This window comes from Microtus oregoni, unplaced genomic scaffold, assembly GCF_018167655.1.
Source record: "Microtus oregoni isolate MIOR12 unplaced genomic scaffold, Mior012 000000F_ref0000247, whole genome shotgun sequence".
In the NCBI taxonomy this organism is placed as follows: domain Eukaryota; kingdom Metazoa; phylum Chordata; class Mammalia; order Rodentia; family Cricetidae; genus Microtus; species Microtus oregoni.
Genome location: NW_024543059.1, coordinates 60402824 through 60421934, shown reverse-complemented (window position 1 = coordinate 60421934; position 19111 = coordinate 60402824). Strand labels below are relative to the sequence as shown.

At 47.0% G+C, this 19111-nt stretch overlaps 1 protein-coding gene across 1 annotated transcript in view; it reads right to left on the bottom strand.

The window, feature by feature from the left end:
• Nucleotides 1-230: 230 nt before the first annotated feature.
• The window catches only part of Dnai3 (dynein axonemal intermediate chain 3), a 45455-nt gene continuing 26574 nt past the window's right edge, over nucleotides 231-19111 (bottom strand). The window contains exons 16-23 of the mRNA XM_041656525.1: nucleotides 18808-18895; nucleotides 15174-15334; nucleotides 14135-14198; nucleotides 8010-8140; nucleotides 5122-5326; nucleotides 3648-3739; nucleotides 2252-2374; nucleotides 231-490 (exon numbers count right to left, since the gene is read on the bottom strand). Of these exons, the coding sequence (XP_041512459.1) occupies nucleotides 347-490; nucleotides 2252-2374; nucleotides 3648-3739; nucleotides 5122-5326; nucleotides 8010-8140; nucleotides 14135-14198; nucleotides 15174-15334; nucleotides 18808-18895 (1008 nt within the window). The 3' untranslated portion in view covers nucleotides 231-346. The remainder of the gene's footprint in view (nucleotides 491-2251; nucleotides 2375-3647; nucleotides 3740-5121; nucleotides 5327-8009; nucleotides 8141-14134; nucleotides 14199-15173; nucleotides 15335-18807; nucleotides 18896-19111) is intronic.

The window sequence follows — 19111 nt, the reverse complement described above, 5'->3', positions numbered from 1 at the left end:
TGGTGGGGAGAGGCAAAGTTGGATTCCTACTTCCACCAGGGATTAGGGCCTCTGCGTGACCAGGACTTTGGAGGAGGGGCTGTCAGGAGCTGTGCAGTGCCACTATAGGAAAATAAAGATGTTCTTATTCAAAAGCCCACATTCAGCACAGCTCAATAAAACTCAGCATGAGATGGAATTAAATCTGATAAGAGTTTAATTCTTTTCATACCAGTGAGCTAAAGCCTGCATTTAAAAATACACCTATATATGATCAGTCCGCTGTTTCACCTTGCATACCGCAAATCAATAAAAGGAGAGGGGAGATCAGCAGGGTCAATCCAGGGACCATCTTGGAGAATCTTGGCTAAATCATCTCCATGTATGGTCCCTTCTCTGAGACTTTGCCTAGGCCGAGACTGAAGAGGACGGCCTTCTCAAGCTCCAGATAGCTCTCATACTCCAGCTTCAGTTCCGCCTCCAGGTGCTCTTTCGACTTGCTGTAGATTTTCTGGGTGGGAACAAGCGAGACAGCTCTGTCAGCCACTGGCAGTTTAAAAACCAAAGATGAATGAAAAGGAGTTGGGTTTTGTTGAAGAGCCGGTGTGGCTGCTCTCCCGAAGGGGTTTATGGGAGGGTAGGAGGACAGGTGGACAGAGGGGCTGTCTGAGGGTCTGGAGAAGTGGGGAGTGGGCAAGAGCCTGTCCTCTGTGGTGCCTTTATAGACCAGTGGTCGTCAACCTTCCTCATGCTGCGACCCTTTAACACAGTTCCTCATGGTGACCCTACCTGTAACATTATTTTTGCTGCCCCTTCCTAACTGTCATTTTGCTACTGTTATTAATTGTAATGTAAACATCTATGTTTTCCAGTGGGCTTAGTTGGTTCCTGTGAAAGGGTTGAAAACCGTTGCTAAAGACTAACAAACTCCTGGCTCAGTCTTTCCCACGAGTCCTGCTTTCCCTATGTGGCCTGGAAGGTAGGTTGTTTGTACTTGGAGTTGTGGCAACTGTGGGTAAACTGTAGCGGGAGAGTGTGACAGTGGCTCCTACAGGAGCACTTAGACCCGTGCTTGAGAGTACAACAAGCCATCCCCAGCTCATTGGTTGTAGTGGGACAGTTAATTCGCTGGGATTGCTGTGTGCTGTCACCTCCAAGGGCAGCTTTTGGAATGAGTCTTTCGCTTTGATTGTGTGACCGTGATTCTGTCAGTGGGTGATGTGTGCGGGACCTCGCTGTAGTCACATCTGCTGCTTTGCTTAGAGACCTGGGCTCTTTCCCGGAAAGTTACTTCGAAGGCTACTGTGTGCTTGGCTGTGAAGAGGCCACAGGTGGGGTTTGTTAGGAATCTGTGCTGACAGATTGGCAGGGGAGGAGACAAACCGACAAGAGACATGATTGCAAACCCAGCTGATCTGAGTAGGAACACAAGAACTGTTTATCGAGCCTTGAGAAGTCCCCAGTTCTAGCAGATGGCAGAGAACCAGCTCCAGCATTCCCGTCCCTGAGGGAGGGACAGAGGAGAGTGGACCGGAGAGTGCTGTGTTCCTCTGACGGCTGCATGCAAGGTGGACATGCTCCCCACGTCTCAGTGTCAGGGTTCACAGTGCTGTCCATCACAGCACGACAAAAGATACCCCTCTCTGCCTTTTTGCTACCATCCTTAGCCTAATAACCATTTGATGCAGTGGTCTCGTGATTTAGCCAAATGCCTTCCAGCGAGCATCAGAGGTAGCTGTTGGTAGACAGCTCATGGCTTGTTTCAATGCAATGCTCTCCAGACATGGGAATTCCATGTAACGGAAGCACTTTCCTGGGAATCTTTGTATTTACACGAAAGGACTTTAGAATTACAGTGAGTTACAGAAGGATGGCACGGACAGACTCTCTCTGTTAGCAGGGCTGGGGAGCTGGCTCAGTGGGTATGGTGCCTATTGCCCAGCCTGATGACCTGAGTTCTTTCCATAGGACTTACATGACAGAGCACTGACTATGTAAAGTGCCCTCTGAGGTATGTAAGTTGTCTGCAGCCTTACCACCACGTACAGAACACACCCACATGCGATAAACAGAAATGGGATAGGATCTCATGGTGTGCTCAACAGGTAACTGTCACTCATAGTGGCCCAGGAAACCAAAGAAATGTCCTCTTGGTTTTCATAAGGGAAAGCAGAAAGCTGTGGAGTGCACAGGACTCCTGCGGGGTGAGCTCAGCCACACTTTCCCACGGGGAGGAGGCGGAGGCATCTCTCCTTTCTGACATCTCACTCACGGTTTTCTTCTTCACCAGTTCCAGGGCCATTTCTTTCTTTTCTTGATCACGGATCAACTTGCGCTGCTGGACATATTCCAGGTGCCTGACCTCTCTTTCAAAGTAGTAGTTCACACTTGATACCTGCCAGAAGCAAAGGCCTGTGATGAGCTAGCCCCACAGGGACGCCGTTGGTCTTTCCAAGGCTCTGTCCGGATGCCTGCTGCTGCGTGGTTAGGATTTTCCTACCACATTTCCCCACTCCACCTGACCAAAACTGTATAACCACCTTCTGAACCATGAGCGGAAGAACCAACTAGAATGTTTCTCATCCTTTAGTGGGGTGTGAACTGGAGGTGCGCCTGCAGGTCAGGGAAGTTAGCTCCGTGTGCTTGCTTCTGTGCTTACATTTAGGCCCCTGTGGTTTTTGTTGTTATAGTTGGAAGGAGAGAGCTGTAAAAACCTTCAATTTTTACAGTAGATTTTGCTTTTACGGTAGTATTTGCTTTTTCCCTCTTTTCTCCCTTCTTACTTTGGAGACTGGAGTTGCATGTCCTCAACTGAACTTGGTAAACTCAGCTGAAGATAGTTACAGAGACTTTATATTTCTGGTTGTGAACCTAGCCTTTAATGGCGGAGCCATCTCTCCAGCCCTCTCTGGAGACTTTAAAGAGACTAGAAGCAGAGGTGAATTCCCCCAGCAAGCTTAGCATGCAGTCATATGAACATTAGGAGGGAGTCAACAGAGACCTCCCTTGGGGAAGGCAGTCAGGGCAAGCTTGCTGCCTGTCTGGAACTAGTGTGATGCTGGGATGCAATAGACTGCAATCTATACATTTAATGTGAGTGCATATATATATGTATGTTTTTCAGTCATCAATCCTTTTACACCCTCATTCTTAGGATTGCTCGAAACACTTAGATGGTGAGTATAAGGTTGGAGGGGCAGAGTACTGCGGCTCAGATGCAGGGCCAGCAGTATGCAGATATTAGGGGGGAGGATAGAGAGATGTATGATGTGTCGTCAGAGTCCTTGGGGAAGGGTGTTTGAAAAGAACGACTTACCCACATCATTCGTTTGACTTCAAATGTGTGATTATTTTCCTTAGCTTCAAACTATCTAATTCATATGATAAAATATTCCCTTATTATTTAAAATGTCCCAAGTTTAAAAGGCCACCATTTTAAACACACGTTTAAGGTATGCCCCCAAAGGATGGCAAGATGGTTTGGCAGGAAAGGGTGATTGCTGCCAAGTTTGCTGCCCCGAGTTCAATCCCCGGTACCCACATGGTAGAAGGAGAGAAACAAGTCCCGCAAGTTCTTCCCCAACGTCCAGACGCAAATAAGTAAGTATAATTTTAGACAAAGAAATGCATCAGCGACATTAAACTCGGGAAGCCGGGACTTTACTAACCTCATTGAAGGAAGGGTGGCTCAGTGTCCACGGAATTTCTAAAATATGCAGTGTTCCATAGTAATCGGCTATGGCTATGAACTGCTGCTTCGCTGGAGGGTTAGGATAAAAGGAGAGAGTCAACAAACAGAAAGTCCTCTGAAGAGGCTAAACATAAAAGCTGTTTTGTTGTTTGGTTTCCCAAAGGACCTGCTGTGGTGGCCGCGTTCTTGGCGCTCCAGCAGGCGCTCATGGCTGGACTATGTAAACACCGTCATGTCATTATTTCCAGTTGCTGGGATGAAAGTTAAAACCCCAAGTCTTTGTCAGCTTCCCACCACCTCAAATCTGGCTTTCCTGGTGTCTATCTAAGGAGAGGAGCTGATAGCTAACTTTCTCTGCCGTCTGAGGAAAGCCCACCTGAGCCAACACAGCAAGAGCTGAAGGATCGTTCTGTGTAAACATGTTTCTGAGACACAGCTCGAACCGTGGTTTTCCTATGACAAAACACTGAACTATAATAATAATAATGAACAGAGTGAGAATGCTCGTTCCCCAAGCTTCCTGGATGCTTCCCTCTTCTCATTTTCAGAAGGTCTGGTTCAAATTCCTGAATGCTACACTCATAGCCCTGCCGGTACGAAGCCAGGGTTTTGTACCAAGGGTAGGAGAACAAGCTTTGGTCGTGCTTCATGGCTAAGTGGGAACCAGGCAGATGCTCTAGAGATCCTGAATGAAGCCTGAGTCTCTGGGTGGGGTGTTTCTAGAAAAAAAAAATCATTGAGAAAACCTTGTGTCTATAGACTTTTGGAAACAAAGGGGGAAGTTCTTCCAGTAAAGACAGGCATCCTGGAGTTACACAGAAAATACTATTTGAGCCAAAGAGACAAATTAGAAAAACAGGTAGAAAAAAAAAACAAGGGAATAAATTACTTTTCTATAGCTACGTCCTTGGATTTCTGCTTGTTTGGTAGGTAGGATATTGCTGTTTACTCATTTTCAACCCAGACACTATGGCTTAGTAGATCTATAACCCTAGAGAGTTTTGTGATGCCGTGAAGGGAGGTGCCGGATGTGGTCATTGGGAGCATCACTAAAGTACATGATATTTAAAAAGCCAACTCAGTATTCCTGGAAAGAAATAGCCAAAAAGCAGCAAAACTTTAGGACCACTCCCTCATACTCTGTGAAGACTAGCAGATGCTTCCCATTTTGTGGTTCAAAATCAGCCTTGGTTGGACCTGATCAAAAGTCTGAGAAATCATGGCCGAGGAGTCCAAACAGCGAGGGACACTTTTGGCGTTCCCAGAGTCCGGGAGCAAGATGGAGAGAAAGAAGGGAGTGTTGTTGGAGAAACTAAGGGAAGCGTGGGGATCAGAAGGCACAGCCGGTTGGAGGAAAACACGAGAAGGGGGAGGGCCTTTTCGTGTGAATGCCCAGCCCAAACGTTCGTAGCTTCTCCAAACCCGTTGCTCGAAGGATTAGATGAACATACAGGAAAAGGTCCAGGGTTTGATGTAGGTGATCATGGTGATGCAGATATTCTGGGACTGGGCCGGTTCGTGGGTTTTCTCCAGGAGGTCCCAGATATCGACGTATCCATCTTCTCTGCCGATGTAGAATACGCCGGGCCGTGTCAGGGACCAGTGCCCTGCAGTGTACCTTTTCGGTGCGCAGCATGTCTGAAGGAGCGGTCCAGTCTAAACACAGTGTAAAGGACACATTGAAAACTTTTGCTCTGACCCAAGGAAAATTCAGTCTTTTATTTTTTTCTAAAAGTACAGCTCAGGTGGCCATTATTACTTAACCATAAGTTTATCCCACTGGAAGTCTTACTTCCTTTTGTTGTAGGGTTTAATTGTTGAGAGAGAGAGAGAGAGAGAGAGAGAGAGAGAGAGAGAGAGAGAAACACGGAGACAGAGTGGTGCACGCCACAGTGCCCATGTGGAAGTCGAAGGGCGTCTTTGTGGAACTGGTTCTCTCCTTCCACCTTTACCCACTGGGCCATCTGGTTTAATGTTTTAATGAAAAACATTAAAAAAAATGTTGTGGTCTTTTATATAGGACAATCTATTTTTCTCTCTCATATATTTTATAAGCAACCTTTTTCTTTCTTGTTTTAGTTGGTTTTTAGAAGAGATTGAACCTTCCAGTTTAGTTTCTGGTCCTGATATCCCCATTGCCTCTGAAAGGATGGCTGTTTCTATGAGGATCTGTGGACAGCAGATTTGAGGAGCATTTGAGGCTGTTTCTCCTCTAACTTTATCTTGATGACAGAAACCTGCTGCCCATGGAAACAGTCTGAGCATCCACAAAAAGATGACTGTTATGATTTGAATATGTATCTCCCACAGACTCATGGGTCAAATACTTGGCTTACTGCTGGAGATGCTGTTTGGGGGATGGTCTGGAAACTTCAAGTGGTGGGACCTAGCTAGAGGAAAGCCTCGCCTTTGAAGCCTACACCTGATCCTGTGCCTCTGCTTCTTGTCTGCGGAGAGGTGAGCATCTTTGTCTGCATGCTGCTTCGGCGTGGGAGGGACCAGAACTACCTGAGCTACACAACCACATACCAGTCAGGCAGGCGAGATCTCTGCTCCTTTAAGTTATTGCTGAGGGGTTTTCATCACCATGGAACTAACGCAGCTGTCCACTCCAGCTCCAAACCAGCAGCAGCGCCTGCAGACTTTTCATAAGCCAGTCTAGATGGCTGTAGCTATGTTTGGGAGAGACTCTCGGGCACCAAAGCATAAGGGAATCATCATTTCCCCCCTTTCCACCATGAGATAATTTGCTAACTTGGGAAAGTTGTCTCAGAGGAAAGAGATTGGAATATGCTTTACGCTACTGGCATGTCCGCCTACCCAGAGGTATGTCCAAGTGTCCCTTATAGTTCGGTGACTAAAACAAGGCATGGGATTGTCTCCCACAAGTCAACTCCATGCATAGGAAACCCTGTCACGAGGGCAGAAGACTGCCCAGGCCTGGTCACCTCCAAGCCTTTCTGTCCCCATTCTCTCAATACCTTAAGTCTGTGGTGGGGGGAGGGGCTTTTTGTTCCTGCCAGTCTTCTGAAAATCATACCAGAGTTGTTTGCTCGCTCTTTCTTTCTTTCTTTCTTTCTCTCTTTCTCTTTCTTTCTTTCTTTCTTTCTTTCCTTCCTTCCTTCCTTCCTCTCTTTCTCTCTTTCTTTCCTTCCTTCCTTCCTTTCTTCCTCTCTTTCTCTCTCTCTTTCTTTCTTTCTTTCCTTCCTTCCTTCCTCTCTTTCTCTCCTTCCTTCCTTCCTCTCTTTCTTTCTTTCTTTGTTTTTTTTTTTGTTTTATTAATTTATTTTTTGAGACAGGTTTCTCTGTGTATCTTTGGAGCCTGTCCTGGAACTCACTCTATAGACCAGGCTGGCCTGGAATTCACAGAGTTCCACCTGCCTCTGCCTCCCAAGTGCTGGGATTAAAAGTGTGCACCACCACCGCCTGGAGAGTTTTCTTTTTCTACTAAAAAAACCTTCCTCATTGTACAAACAAACAAACAACAATAGCAAAAAAAATGAAGCCTTCATTATTGACAGAAAGTTTATGGATGGAGATTTAAGTTTTATTTTTATTTTATTTTTATTTTTTTTAGAATTATTTATATGAATTAGATATCCAAGGGGGGCTATTTGGTGGGCGAGCATGTATGTTCCAGTTGTGACACACATATGTGCTCTGCCTCTTGTCCCTGTTCCTCCAGGTTTTCACAATCTCATATTTCTCTCAAAGGGGCATAGTAATCCAGAAATCTCACCAAAAAGAACCAGTTTGCCCTGCCCTGCTTCACTGGATCTAACTGTTTTTTTTTTTTATTGTTTGTTTGTCTTGGCAGTCTTGCTCCCATCTGGCAGGGCCCATCTCTTAATCATGACCAGATCTTACCAGTGCACACATGTGTCTGGACAAGCAATGCTCGGCTGTCCCTGGGCCCTCAGTCTACAGATGCCAGCTTCCTGAACCTGCCAACATGCTGCTGGCGCAGAAGACAAGAGGCTGCCCAGTGATCCCCGGGGCTCCTCTAGTCATCAGGGTCCCACCTCCTGCTTTACGAGGAGGAAAACTCAAGTCTGAGGAGCTGCCCACAATAGATATTCTCGAGAGCAAACACTATTGGGTTGGGTTCCAGAGAACAAGAGCCTTGCTGTGCTGTTTACTTCCTCTCTGGAAAGAAAGCCACGTGGTGGTGTTTTCAAAGACTCCCAGTGGTTCTGCTGAGGAGCTAGAGCCAGGCCATCTGTTCTCATTTCTCTATAAAGTGCCCCACGGGCACGATGAACTGGAACAGTCATTGCTCCCATTGTCTTTCTCAGTAACAAAGGCATGCCCGCCCACTCCATTCCACGAGGAAGCTTACCATGACTTCTTCCTTCCAGATGGCCACGTTCCAGCCCCCAATAGTGAGGATGATGTCATTGTAGAAAGGGGACCTCTGAACGGTGTGGACAGCCCCGTCATGGACAGTGTAGAGGTTTACAGGTTTCTTAGCTGTGGAAGTAGACAAGGCCAACTTTGGGTACATGGTCTGTCACAGAAACTTGCTTCCCGGGCCACTTCTCAATGCCACGTTCTCCCTCATTTACCTGTTTGTCAGTTCATTCAGGGAGTTACTATTTGTGGATTGTTTATATATACAAAGGTCTTCGTGTGGGTGGCTGGACATTGGCTAGCTAGTAACCCAATGTGGTCCTGGCCTCAAGTGGCTGACAGTCTAGTGGGAAGAGAAGATATCCAGTAAACAAATCCTCCAGCAAGTAACTGAAACCATCACTAGGAAGAATGACAAGGGACACTCCTAACGTAGAATGATTGGAGGAAGGAATCATTTAGGTCTTAGTGGAGTTGAGTGCTGGAAGTTTCTGGTGAGGAGGAACAGTGCGCACCGAAGGACAACACACACCAAAGTCCCGGAAGAGGAGCAGTAAATGGAACCTGGAACCACAGGCATGAATGGACCAGGTCTAGGAGGATCAGACTGTGCACGGCCCTGCAGGGAAAAAGAGTTCAGATGGAGGCCAACGTGCAATGTCTTTGTATGAGTCCAGCTCAGACCCAAGGCTGGTTCCGAAGCTGCTATGGTGGGAATGGGTTAGAGGCAGGTGGAAGCCAGGTGGGGACCCAGTGAGGACTTCTGTGGTAGTTTAGGGGTGTGTGTGTGTGTGTGTGTGTGTGTGTGTGTGAGAGAGAGAGAGAGAGAGAGAGAGAGAGAGAGAGAGAGAGAGAGAGAAAAGGAAGGGAGAAAGGGAGGGAGGGAGGAAAGGAGACAGGGAGGGAGGGAGGGTGGGTAGTGAGAGGTGACTATAATTAATCCACAGTAAAGGTATGGATCAAGATATGGAGGCAGCTTGGCCAGGCAGGGAGTGAGGTGCAGTGCTAAGAGCAGCCTGGTTTCTGGCCAGAGCCACAGGCTTGAAGCGATTTCACTGATTGTAGCTAACAAAGGTAAAGTTCAGGTGCTGAGACCAGAGCTCAACAGATCCTCGGCCACAGGCCTGCGGGGCTTCCTGCCTCTCAGGTCCCTGCCCAGTGCGTATCAGAGTAGGGCCTGGCTTTCTCTCCCATCTGCCAGGGTTGACCTGCATGCTCTTCATTCCCTGCTCCAGACTCCAGGGATGACCATAAAAGCAAAGACCTACGGGGCCTAAGCTGCAATGACTTTCTATCTACACTAAAACTGCAAATTGATTCTGCAGCTCATCATTTTAAAGGTATGTGAGGGCTGACCCCCCCCCCGGCCCCCATTCAACACTGAAGGGATATTAGAGAGAAAGGGACCTCCTAAAATTATAAATCAGGGCTTTGAAAGGCTATTTGTCCATCCACATTCACGGCACCACCATTTGCAGTAGAAGAAAGGCGGGAATAACCGTGGGTGAACGTCCAAACAAAATGTGGCCTAGGTAGGTGATGGGATATTATTCATCCTGGGCTGCAGAGATGGCTCAGGGGTTAAGCACACTGGCAGTTCTTCCAGAGGTCCTGGGTTTGATTCCCAGCTTTGGAGCAGATCAGAACACCACGTCTCTATTTAGGGGCAGAGACATTCTAGTAGGAAGGGGTCACTAAGGCTCCTGTAATACTCTTCCCTCAAGAGCAGAGACCCTAAAACCATTTAGGAGATGAGTTGTAACTGGGGAATTGATATAACCCATTCCCACTATGAAAATCCAGAAGTCTAATCCCAAAGCTGTTCACCAGAAAGGATCAGCGTCAGAACTGGAGTTGAGGTCACAGGCTCAGGTGTAGCTTCCAGGCAGAGGTGCTCATTCAGAAAGCGATAAGAAACCAGAACTCTCCGCTGGACCTCAGGGGCTGAAAAGCGTGGACACTTCCTGCTTCTGGCCAAGGACAAAAATGGAACTGTTCGCCTCAAGTGACTGCCTGGTTTCTACTTCTGGTCCTCGTCATTATCTTCACTGACCCCACAGTGGTGTCGTCAGGCACCACCTGAGGCTGAGAGCAGAAGTCCCCGCCCTTTGCCGTGACACAGCTCCCTGGTGTGTCCAGCAATGGACCTGAAAAGTGTTGGGATTTATGACTTTCTTTGTTTTGTTGCAACAAAAATTTCAAGAACTTTTTGGGGAAAAAAAGAAACATATTTGAAAGGGAACTTTGGGTGGCTCAAGTCTGTGTTTTCAGACCACGATCATTCTCATTCTCATTTGGCTCTCGAATAAATTTTCTTTTAGCCCCTTAGAGGTGAGAGATGTTTTTTTTTTTTACATAAACAGTGGGTTGCAGGATGACTACAAAGGGTTAAAAAGAGTGGGGTTCAAGAGGTCTCAAGGGTTCTGAGAAACAGGAGAGACTGAAGGAAATGTGGCCTGTGAGGGTGAGCTGACTAACCGAAGTTAGTCAGAAGTCAAAGGAGCTGTTCTGACTTGCTGGCTGTGGATGCAGGCTTCAGGGTCAGAGTTGAGCTGTCCACTTCAGTCCAGTTGCAAAGGCAAAAGGGCAGGGCTGGGTCCAGCTCGAGGGAAGGGAAGAAGGTCTAGGTGGGTGGACAGGAAGGCAGGCAGCAGTTTTATCTGGGAGGCCGTATCAGGCGAGAATGAGCTAAGCTGAAGGAATAGTCTGGGAGTTCCCCTGCACAGGGTCCTTGACAGGTCTGGAGGAACCATGGTCTCTGCAGGTCTAAGTACCTACATTTTGAGACATGGGGAGGGCAGGTGAGGGAATTATAGCCTTTCCTAAGTCTGAAATGTCTGGTAAGTTCTTGGGGCTAGTTTCCCTGATTTTCTTTTTTTTTTCTTTTTTCTTTTTTTAATTTGCCCTTGTTTCCTTACTGTCCCAAGTCACCCTGATACATTTACAGGGTGGCACTCTTTCTACTCTCACTGATAATAATTTATCAGTCTGTGCACTGTGTGTGGTACCAGACAGATACCATTTGAATGCCCATTATGCTGCAAATGTCATCCTCCATCCTAAAAACTCACCCCCAGGCTGAGTGTAAGAGGAGTCTCATCGGTCGGTCAGGGCCTGGTCTGAAGGGCCACTGCTTTATACAATATAGAACAGACTGATCTCAACAACAATAATAAATAATAATAATAAACTAATAAGAATGGTGGCTCTTCTGGGCAGGAAGCAAGAGATCCTCTTTCTGAGGCTTCATCTTGAAAAGATCACAGAACTCATATTTCCCAGGCCTTCTTGAGTGATCTAGAAAATTCCTTGTAAGGCAGAAGATGCCCCAGACAACCAGTGGCTTTGTTTTTGTGAATGTTTTTGTTTGTTTCAGGGTTACCCTTGGGGAAGTTTCCCTCCACACTGTCTCTGAGTGAGCAGGGCTATCCTGGGGCCTGGAACCCCTCGGAAACTGTCTGATCAGCTATGACATTATCCACAATGGTAAGGTGGGTTGTTGTTAATGACATCCTACGCTAATCTTTTCTTTCTGGTGTCCTTTGGAAGACTAGCGTGACTTTCAACAATGAACGGAGCTGTCCCTAAGTTATTAAATGGAGTGTCAGAGCCCCCAGGCCAGATCGGGTAAAGACAATTATAACAAAACTAAAAGGCACAGACTGGCGGCAGACTGCCTGCATTCAAAGACTGCCATTGCCGCCCAAGGCAGCGATCCCACAGGGCTGCTGTGACAATGACAGGCATTTAGCTGTGGAAAGTGCTGGAAGGGTACCTGGCATGCATATGTGCTGACTGCACAGTTTAAGGGTCTACGGCATACAGTGGTTTATACCAACTGTCCTCACTCAGATCTGCATCTCTTGACTTGGTCCTTGGATCATGTGGAAATATTTAACGTGACCACACCCCCATCTCATTTGGGGTAATCTGCCTTTTTTTCCCCTAAGAGGATGGAATTCTCTCTCCTGCTTGGTTGTGTAGAGCTAGGCAGATGAGAAGGGACCAAGTTGTGGCAGCTCCCTCTGCCTTTGCCCAGGAGACATGCTGGTGTTTATGACAGATGCAGGGTGGGAGCTCACAAGGAAAGCATCTGCAGCCCACGGACTGTGAACAGGGCACATGGATTACAACTGAGGGCAGCTGCGTACCAATCCTCCCACCCTGCAAGCATTATTCAATGGGAATAGCAGGCTGGCCCAGCGTTGTCTGTCTCATGGCGCTCGGCTGACGGCTTCAGGGGCTCCCACAGCCCTGGGCTAAAGCTCTTCTCATTTGCTGGGAATGGACTAAATGCCAATGAATGAAAAGCAGCTCCTTTCCATCCTGACCACCCATATCCCACTGGCCAGGAAATCTTGGCGTAGAGAGCCTCACATCGCCCATGTTTTTCGCTATGTGGCTGTGACCGTGCCTCCCTGCTAGTCCACATTGCTCTTATTAGGCTGCTGTGACTGCGCACCCTGCTTCCGTTAGGACCTCCACAGGCAATAGCCAGCTCTGCTGGCCCAGCCTCTACTCTCTTGCCAGGCGCTTTTTCTAAATACTGTTGGGTCTGGAAATCTCATTGATACCATCAGAGTTCTTTGTCCCTGTGGGCTGTTGTTGACCTCTGGGTTGCTATGCTGTGGCCCCGAATTTTCCTGCTTCCTTCCTGTCCACTGCTCCTTTGGGTTCCCTTGTGCTTGCCCTTGTTGCTCTGTGGACAAGGAGGGTCTTTCCTCGTTTAATCTGAAAAGTCTCCACCCTTCAGGGCCGTAGTGGTTTGAATGAGATGACTCCCATCTGCTCATACAAAGGTAACTATAAAGGACAGGACATGTGGCCTTGTTGGAGTAGGTGTGACCTTTCGGAGGAAGTGTATCACTGGGAATAGGCTTTGAGTCTTCAAATGCTCAAGCCAGACCTAATGTCTTTCTCTCTCCCTGCTGCCTGCCAGTCCAGATATTGAACCCTTGGCTCCTTCTTCAGCACCACGTCTGCCTGCATGCCACCATGCATCCCGCCATGATGACAATGGACTAAACCTCTGAAACTGTAAGCCAGCACCGACTAAATGTTTTCCTTTATAGGAGCTGCTGTGGTCCTGGTGTCTCTTCACAGCCATAGAACATGGACTAAGACAGGACTCAGCTCAACTGCGGGTCCAAGTGGGACCATTTCTTAACAGCCCGAGAAAGACAGCTCTTCTCTGGGCTTCTCCGGCACTCTCTCTTTGCTGACAGCCGTAACACTAGCAGCTGTTTGCCTTGCCAACAGGGCACTTCCTCCTTGTCTCCTCTCACCATTGTCCAACCCACAGCATCAAACTGGAATAAAGGTCATTTAAAATAAATGACCGTTCCTCCACTGCTAAATAGTTTCAAAATCAGGCTGTAAGAGGAGATGGGACCCCAGGAGCATGTATGAGACCAGGAGGAAGTCACGTTTGCCATGGCATTGAATCCTCTACTGTGGGTCACAGGACTGAATGGTGCCACTATGATACATAATGTCTGCGTGCAGCACACATGTCCACCATGGGCATCCCTGAATGAGCTCATAAGTATAGCAATACCCCCAAGGTGCAAAGCTTCACAGACGAAAGGAATACAGAGAGGTAGAAGGCTGTCTTCAGAACACATGCGGTGGCTACACTCTTGATCTCACGGCACTGGTAATTACTGGCATAACATCTGGGCAAGCAAGGGAGAGCTGACCCACGAGGCCCCATTTCCCCTGAGGAACTATAGGCAGATGAAGGTTTTTAGTCAGGCAGGGGCTCACCAAGCCCTGCTACTTCCTGAATATCTGAGGATAGTCCATGGTGGCTGGAGAAAGTATGACATCTCTTCAGTGATGTAGACGCTGGCAAAGAAGCCCATGCTCCTGTAAAGAAGTCTGAACCAAGGACCAGTAAGCAAGCCCAGTGAAACTCATTGGCTCATTAATAAGGACCGGGTAGGAGGATGAAGGGGACCACTGGGAGTTGGGAGCAGACAGGAGAAGGTGATGATAAAAATGCATTTTATATGTGTTAAAATGCCATAAGGAACCCCTTTATTACATATAATTAACATATGCCAATAGCAACAGGAACATCTTATTAATAGGGAGCTAGCCCATAAAACTTACACATAAACCGTCCAGTTTCAGAGTCTCTCTCCATTTTCCAGTCTGTGTATATCACTTCACCTTCCTAGAAAGATAACAGGTTCTGGATAAATGCGGTAAGTTCAGAGGCAAGAGACCTTGTTTTCTGCAGCCCTGGGCTAAGACTAGGGGGACGAAGACAAATAAAAGCAACAAGTCACATGAGAATTCAGTGTGCCAAGTGGAAAGAGAGGCTCAAAATTGTTACTGCATTTGATTCCAAGATGAAATAAACGAGTTTGCTTTATGTACGCATGATGATAGGAGTGACCCGGTTGGCTGTGGAGACTCGCTATGCGTGTCTGCTGGCCTTCCTAACTTTCTGAGGGTGAGTGGCTGGGCGAGAACAGGTTTGGGTCGTTCAGTGATTTGTTCTCAGCATTTTAACCAAGTTAGGATGTAACAAAGACCTGGAATAAGGCAGAGAGGAACGATACATCACAGCATTTACCTTTTAAAGCTGAGAACAGGAAGTACACCTCTCAGCTCGGATTTAAGGATTGTGCAGCCCGGTGCTAACCTACAGCTGTTTTAAGGAGAGGGAAAGACAGAAGCCTCCAATGTGGAGCAGCCGAGGAGACAGTCACACAGATGGGAGACAGAGGCGGTGAGGTGAGCGACAGTGGGGCGAGGCAGTGGTCCCACCGTGAACCTGCTCCAGGTCACCCAGATCGGGGCGACCTTGAATGTGTGCTCTTCCGGCCTCCTGCTTCCACCTCCTGGGTGCTGAGATCACCCATGTGTGCTCTCAGGCCTGGTTTATGTGGTGCTCGAATGGAGCCCAGGGCCTCACACATGCTAGGCAGGCACTCGGCCAACTACGTCCCCAGCCCATTAAGGAGATTTCAGACCTGAGTCTACAAGGCATCTCAGTCAAAACTCTTAAATACAAATTGAACATATTGAAAGATGAAAACGCCTTCAGGCAGCAAACATGTCAACTAAAGGTTATAAAACTGCAACCGTGTGTGTGGGGGTGGGGGTGGGGATGTAGTTTAAAAACCAGACAATTCTAGCTTACCTCTGTCCCTACAAAGAACTTGGTGCAGAAATCATCTATTGGCTTGAGCATATTGGCTAACCCAGCCTCGAGATTGTGGTAGGGGTTTATTTCGGCTGCCTTCAGGGCTCTGATCTGGTTTAACATCTTGTCTTTCTGAAGAACGTGGATAGAAGAAGTACCTGTTTAGAGAGAAAGACATATCATATTTGCCGTTGCTTGACACACGCATCTATTACGTTTGTCCCCTTCTCAATAAGGCATCGGTTAAGTCCGAGACTCAGCAGGCTTCAGCTTAGCTGTAACTCCCCACCTTTTCAGACCACCACCAACTATGTCATAATGTGTATATATATACGTATGTATATATATATATATATATTACGCATTAGAGCTGAGTGAGCAAGCAGCATAAGGGACAGCTGTTCTGGAGGCCGGCAGACTGGGATATTTTTTCTCGTATTGATGTTATTTTACTTTTTTTTGCAAAAAACGCTACTTTATTTAGATCTTTACCTAAAAATGTAAAAAGTTTTTATTGAACTGTGTCTAGGGGCCACTAACTTCTGGGTTCTAAGATGGTGGACAAAAGGAGAGGTCTTTGGTCACTAGATGGCGACAGAATGCCAGAAAACCGAGCCGATTCAACAGGGGCAGGTGAGTCATGGTCCAAGCCAGGGCTGGATCAATAGGCAAAATGCCACAGGAAAGTTCTGTGTGCGCTCCGCTGGCCAGATCCAGGCTGGCCAGAATAGGTGTGTAGCTGGCAGTGGGCCAAAACCACTATCTAATAAAATTCTTAAAGTTGGCTATTCACCCAGGAGGCAGGAAGTGGCCAAGCTTTCTGAGACCCTGGGATTGTGGGTAACATGAACTTTTGTATGGGCCGTGTGTCTCTCTGCTGGGAACACACTTTTGCTTCTATGATGTGGTTTATCCGAAATGATTTTCTTTAAGGATAACTTATAACATCATGTTGTCCAGAAAGAAAATAGTCATTTGATGGCATGTCTTCCTGTTTGACAATTTAAGGGTGTGCTACAAACTACTTACTTTAAACAGGCTTTTCCTTAAGGGCATGCAAATGTATTTGATATCTCTTCCACCAGAATATTAGCTCTGTGAAAGGAAAGACTTATCTTTTTTTTAAATATTTATTTATTTATTATGTATACAATATTCTGTCTGTATGTATGTCTGCAGGCCAGAAGAGGGCACCAGACCTCATTCCAGATCGTTGTGAGCCACCATGTGGTTGCCGGGAATTGAACTCAGGACCTTTGGAAGAGCAGGCAATGCTTTTAACCACTGAGCCATCTCTCCAGCCCCTGGAAAGACTTATCTTTAAAAAGATTTATTATGTTAAATTGTGTGTGTGTGTGTGTGTGTGTGTGTGTGTACGTGTAAGTGCAGATGGCCACTCTACAAGAGAGGGTGTCAGAGCCCCAGAGCAGGAGTTGGGCAGTTGTGAGTCATCTGCTGTGGGTGCTATGAGCTGACGGGGGTCCTCCAGAGGAGTAGCATGTGCTCTCGCGGGCTAAGCCATCTCTCCCGCCCCAGACCTGCCTTTCAACTGCTGTGTTCTCAGAGCCTGGGGCTTTTTGAGAGCTTAAGAAATAACTCGTTGACTGAATGTAGTGTGAGCATGGCACCTTAGCATGCGTGAGGCCCTAAATTCACTTCCCCGCAGCACAAAAGGAAGGAAGGAAACATTAATTTTAGGATTTATGTTTCTAAAGGCAGAATTTCAACATTTGAAGCAGCAGCTGAAGGGCAGCACAGGGACAGACGAGTGTGCAACAACAGAAGATCACATCCATGCCTCTCCCTCAGCAGTCGCTAGGACGGAGTCTCTCCGCGTGCGGTTGCAATTTCTGTAACTTCAGTTCATGACTCAAGGTCTACTGATGTCAGGAGAGAGCAAATGGAAAATTCCAGAAGCACCTCATTTTAAGTTGCCTGTCAGTCTCCTCAGGGCAATGAGACATGGTGCCATCTGGTTCCATGCGGCTAAGGTGTGAGTTGCCCCTGGGGCAGCACATCCGCTGGACAGGGCACCTGCCCATCAGTCACTTAGCCATCCTGCTAATCAGATAGGCAGCGGTGGCACTGCCGAGCTCGGGCTCCAGTGACCCAGTCCCCTTTAACTTACTAACGGTGCTGAAGTGCAGATCAGTGAGACCGGTGAAGCTGCAAAAACGCTTCAAGTGACAAGCCGGAAACACAACCCAGTGTTTTAGGGACCGATTCATGGAAGCTTTATTCCAGGATACAGTCATAATGCTGTATTTTATGAATAGTTCCATTGCTAGCATCTTAATTGTCTTGTTTATAGAGCAAATCTGTGTGTTTGTGTCTTGAAGAGGCTATTGAAGATCTTGGAACTCATCCCTCACAGATGGCAGGACCACTGTTTGCTAGCTGACTGGGCTAACAAAGCTTACAGAGCTTCTTGGAAGTCAGGGCCATGACCCCATGTCATAACTGAGCCTGGGGTGGGCATCACTAAAAATCAGTAAAAGTCTTCTGACCCTGGGCAGGTGGCACACACTTTTAATCTTAGCGCCCAGAAGGCTGGTGGATCTCTGTGAGTTAGTCTACATTGTGAGTTCCATGACAGCCCAGAATATGTAAGGAAGATTCTGTTTCAAACAAATCCTACCCAATAATGGACTTTAAACAAAAGTTGGAAATTTTACAACTGAAATCCTTGGGGACAAGGCAAGTGTCTGAGAAATGCTTCAGCTGCTGGGTAGTTCTGTGCACTTTGTATGTTTCCAGGGCACTTTGCTCTCCAGTTGAATCACTCAGCAGACACTCAGAGGGTTCAGGTAGCTTGTGCACGCCCTTCCATCACTTTCCAAAGAGGTATGGATTGAGCCAAGCTAGATTTAAAAATGAATTTTCCTCTTTCATTTGGTTTAATTTATCATGGTGCCATGTAGCTGTTAGTTTAAAAATTATAATTATAGAAATTGGTTTCTTTGTGTTTCATAATTGATTTGGCTATGCCTGAAATAAGTTTCGGTCTATAAAATTATTCTTTTTATAATAATACATATCCCTTAGGTGGGCTTCACTCAACAGTACATTTGATTTCTATGTTCTTTGAGGCTTTCATACTTGTTTACAATGTATTTTGGTCATATCCACCGTACTCGTTATGGCTAAGATTGCTGGGATGAAACACCACGACCAAAAGGCAGGTGGGGAGGAGGAGAGGGTTCTGCCATTCACAGTTCCATAGGACAGCTCATCATTTAAAGCAGTGAGGACAGAAACTCAGCAGGGCGGCAACCTGGAGGCAGGGGCTGACGTCTAGTGTTCAAAACCAGCATGGGCAATAAAACAGGTAGGACAGACAGAGACAGAAAGACAGACAGACAAACCACACACACACACACACACACACACACACACACACACACACACACACAAATGCAGCACTCTCAGGGCTTACAAAGCTGAACCACAGAATTCGGTGGCGCCCTCTGTGTCCTGATGACTTTAGTACAGGCCATCTCTCTTACAGCTATTATAAACTTGAATCCTTCTTACAAATCAGACTGTTCCAGCAGGTAACTCACCTTAGACATAGACGGATATGAACGCACCAAAATGAGCTTTTGATGGACAAAGGCGGTTAGTTAGTTACCTTGTATTCTGCAAAGAAGAGGGTCTTCGCCCAGGCTCAGCTTGGTTGGACAGTGATCTAAGCTCGTTTCCCCCTTAGACAGCTTTATCTGTTGGAAGAACATAAAAGAAAGTTACATGCTTAGCAAACCCTTGCATTTTTTCCTTTACCTGTCCCCTCTGCTCCTAGATGGTAACAAACTTACCTTTTACTTCCCTGCCCCTCCTTTATCCCAGTTACTTTTCCCCATGGAAAGCATCTAAATCCATATTTCTAAGACCATGCAACCAAGGGAAGCTGGCCTGGGCGCAATCACAAAGTGTCT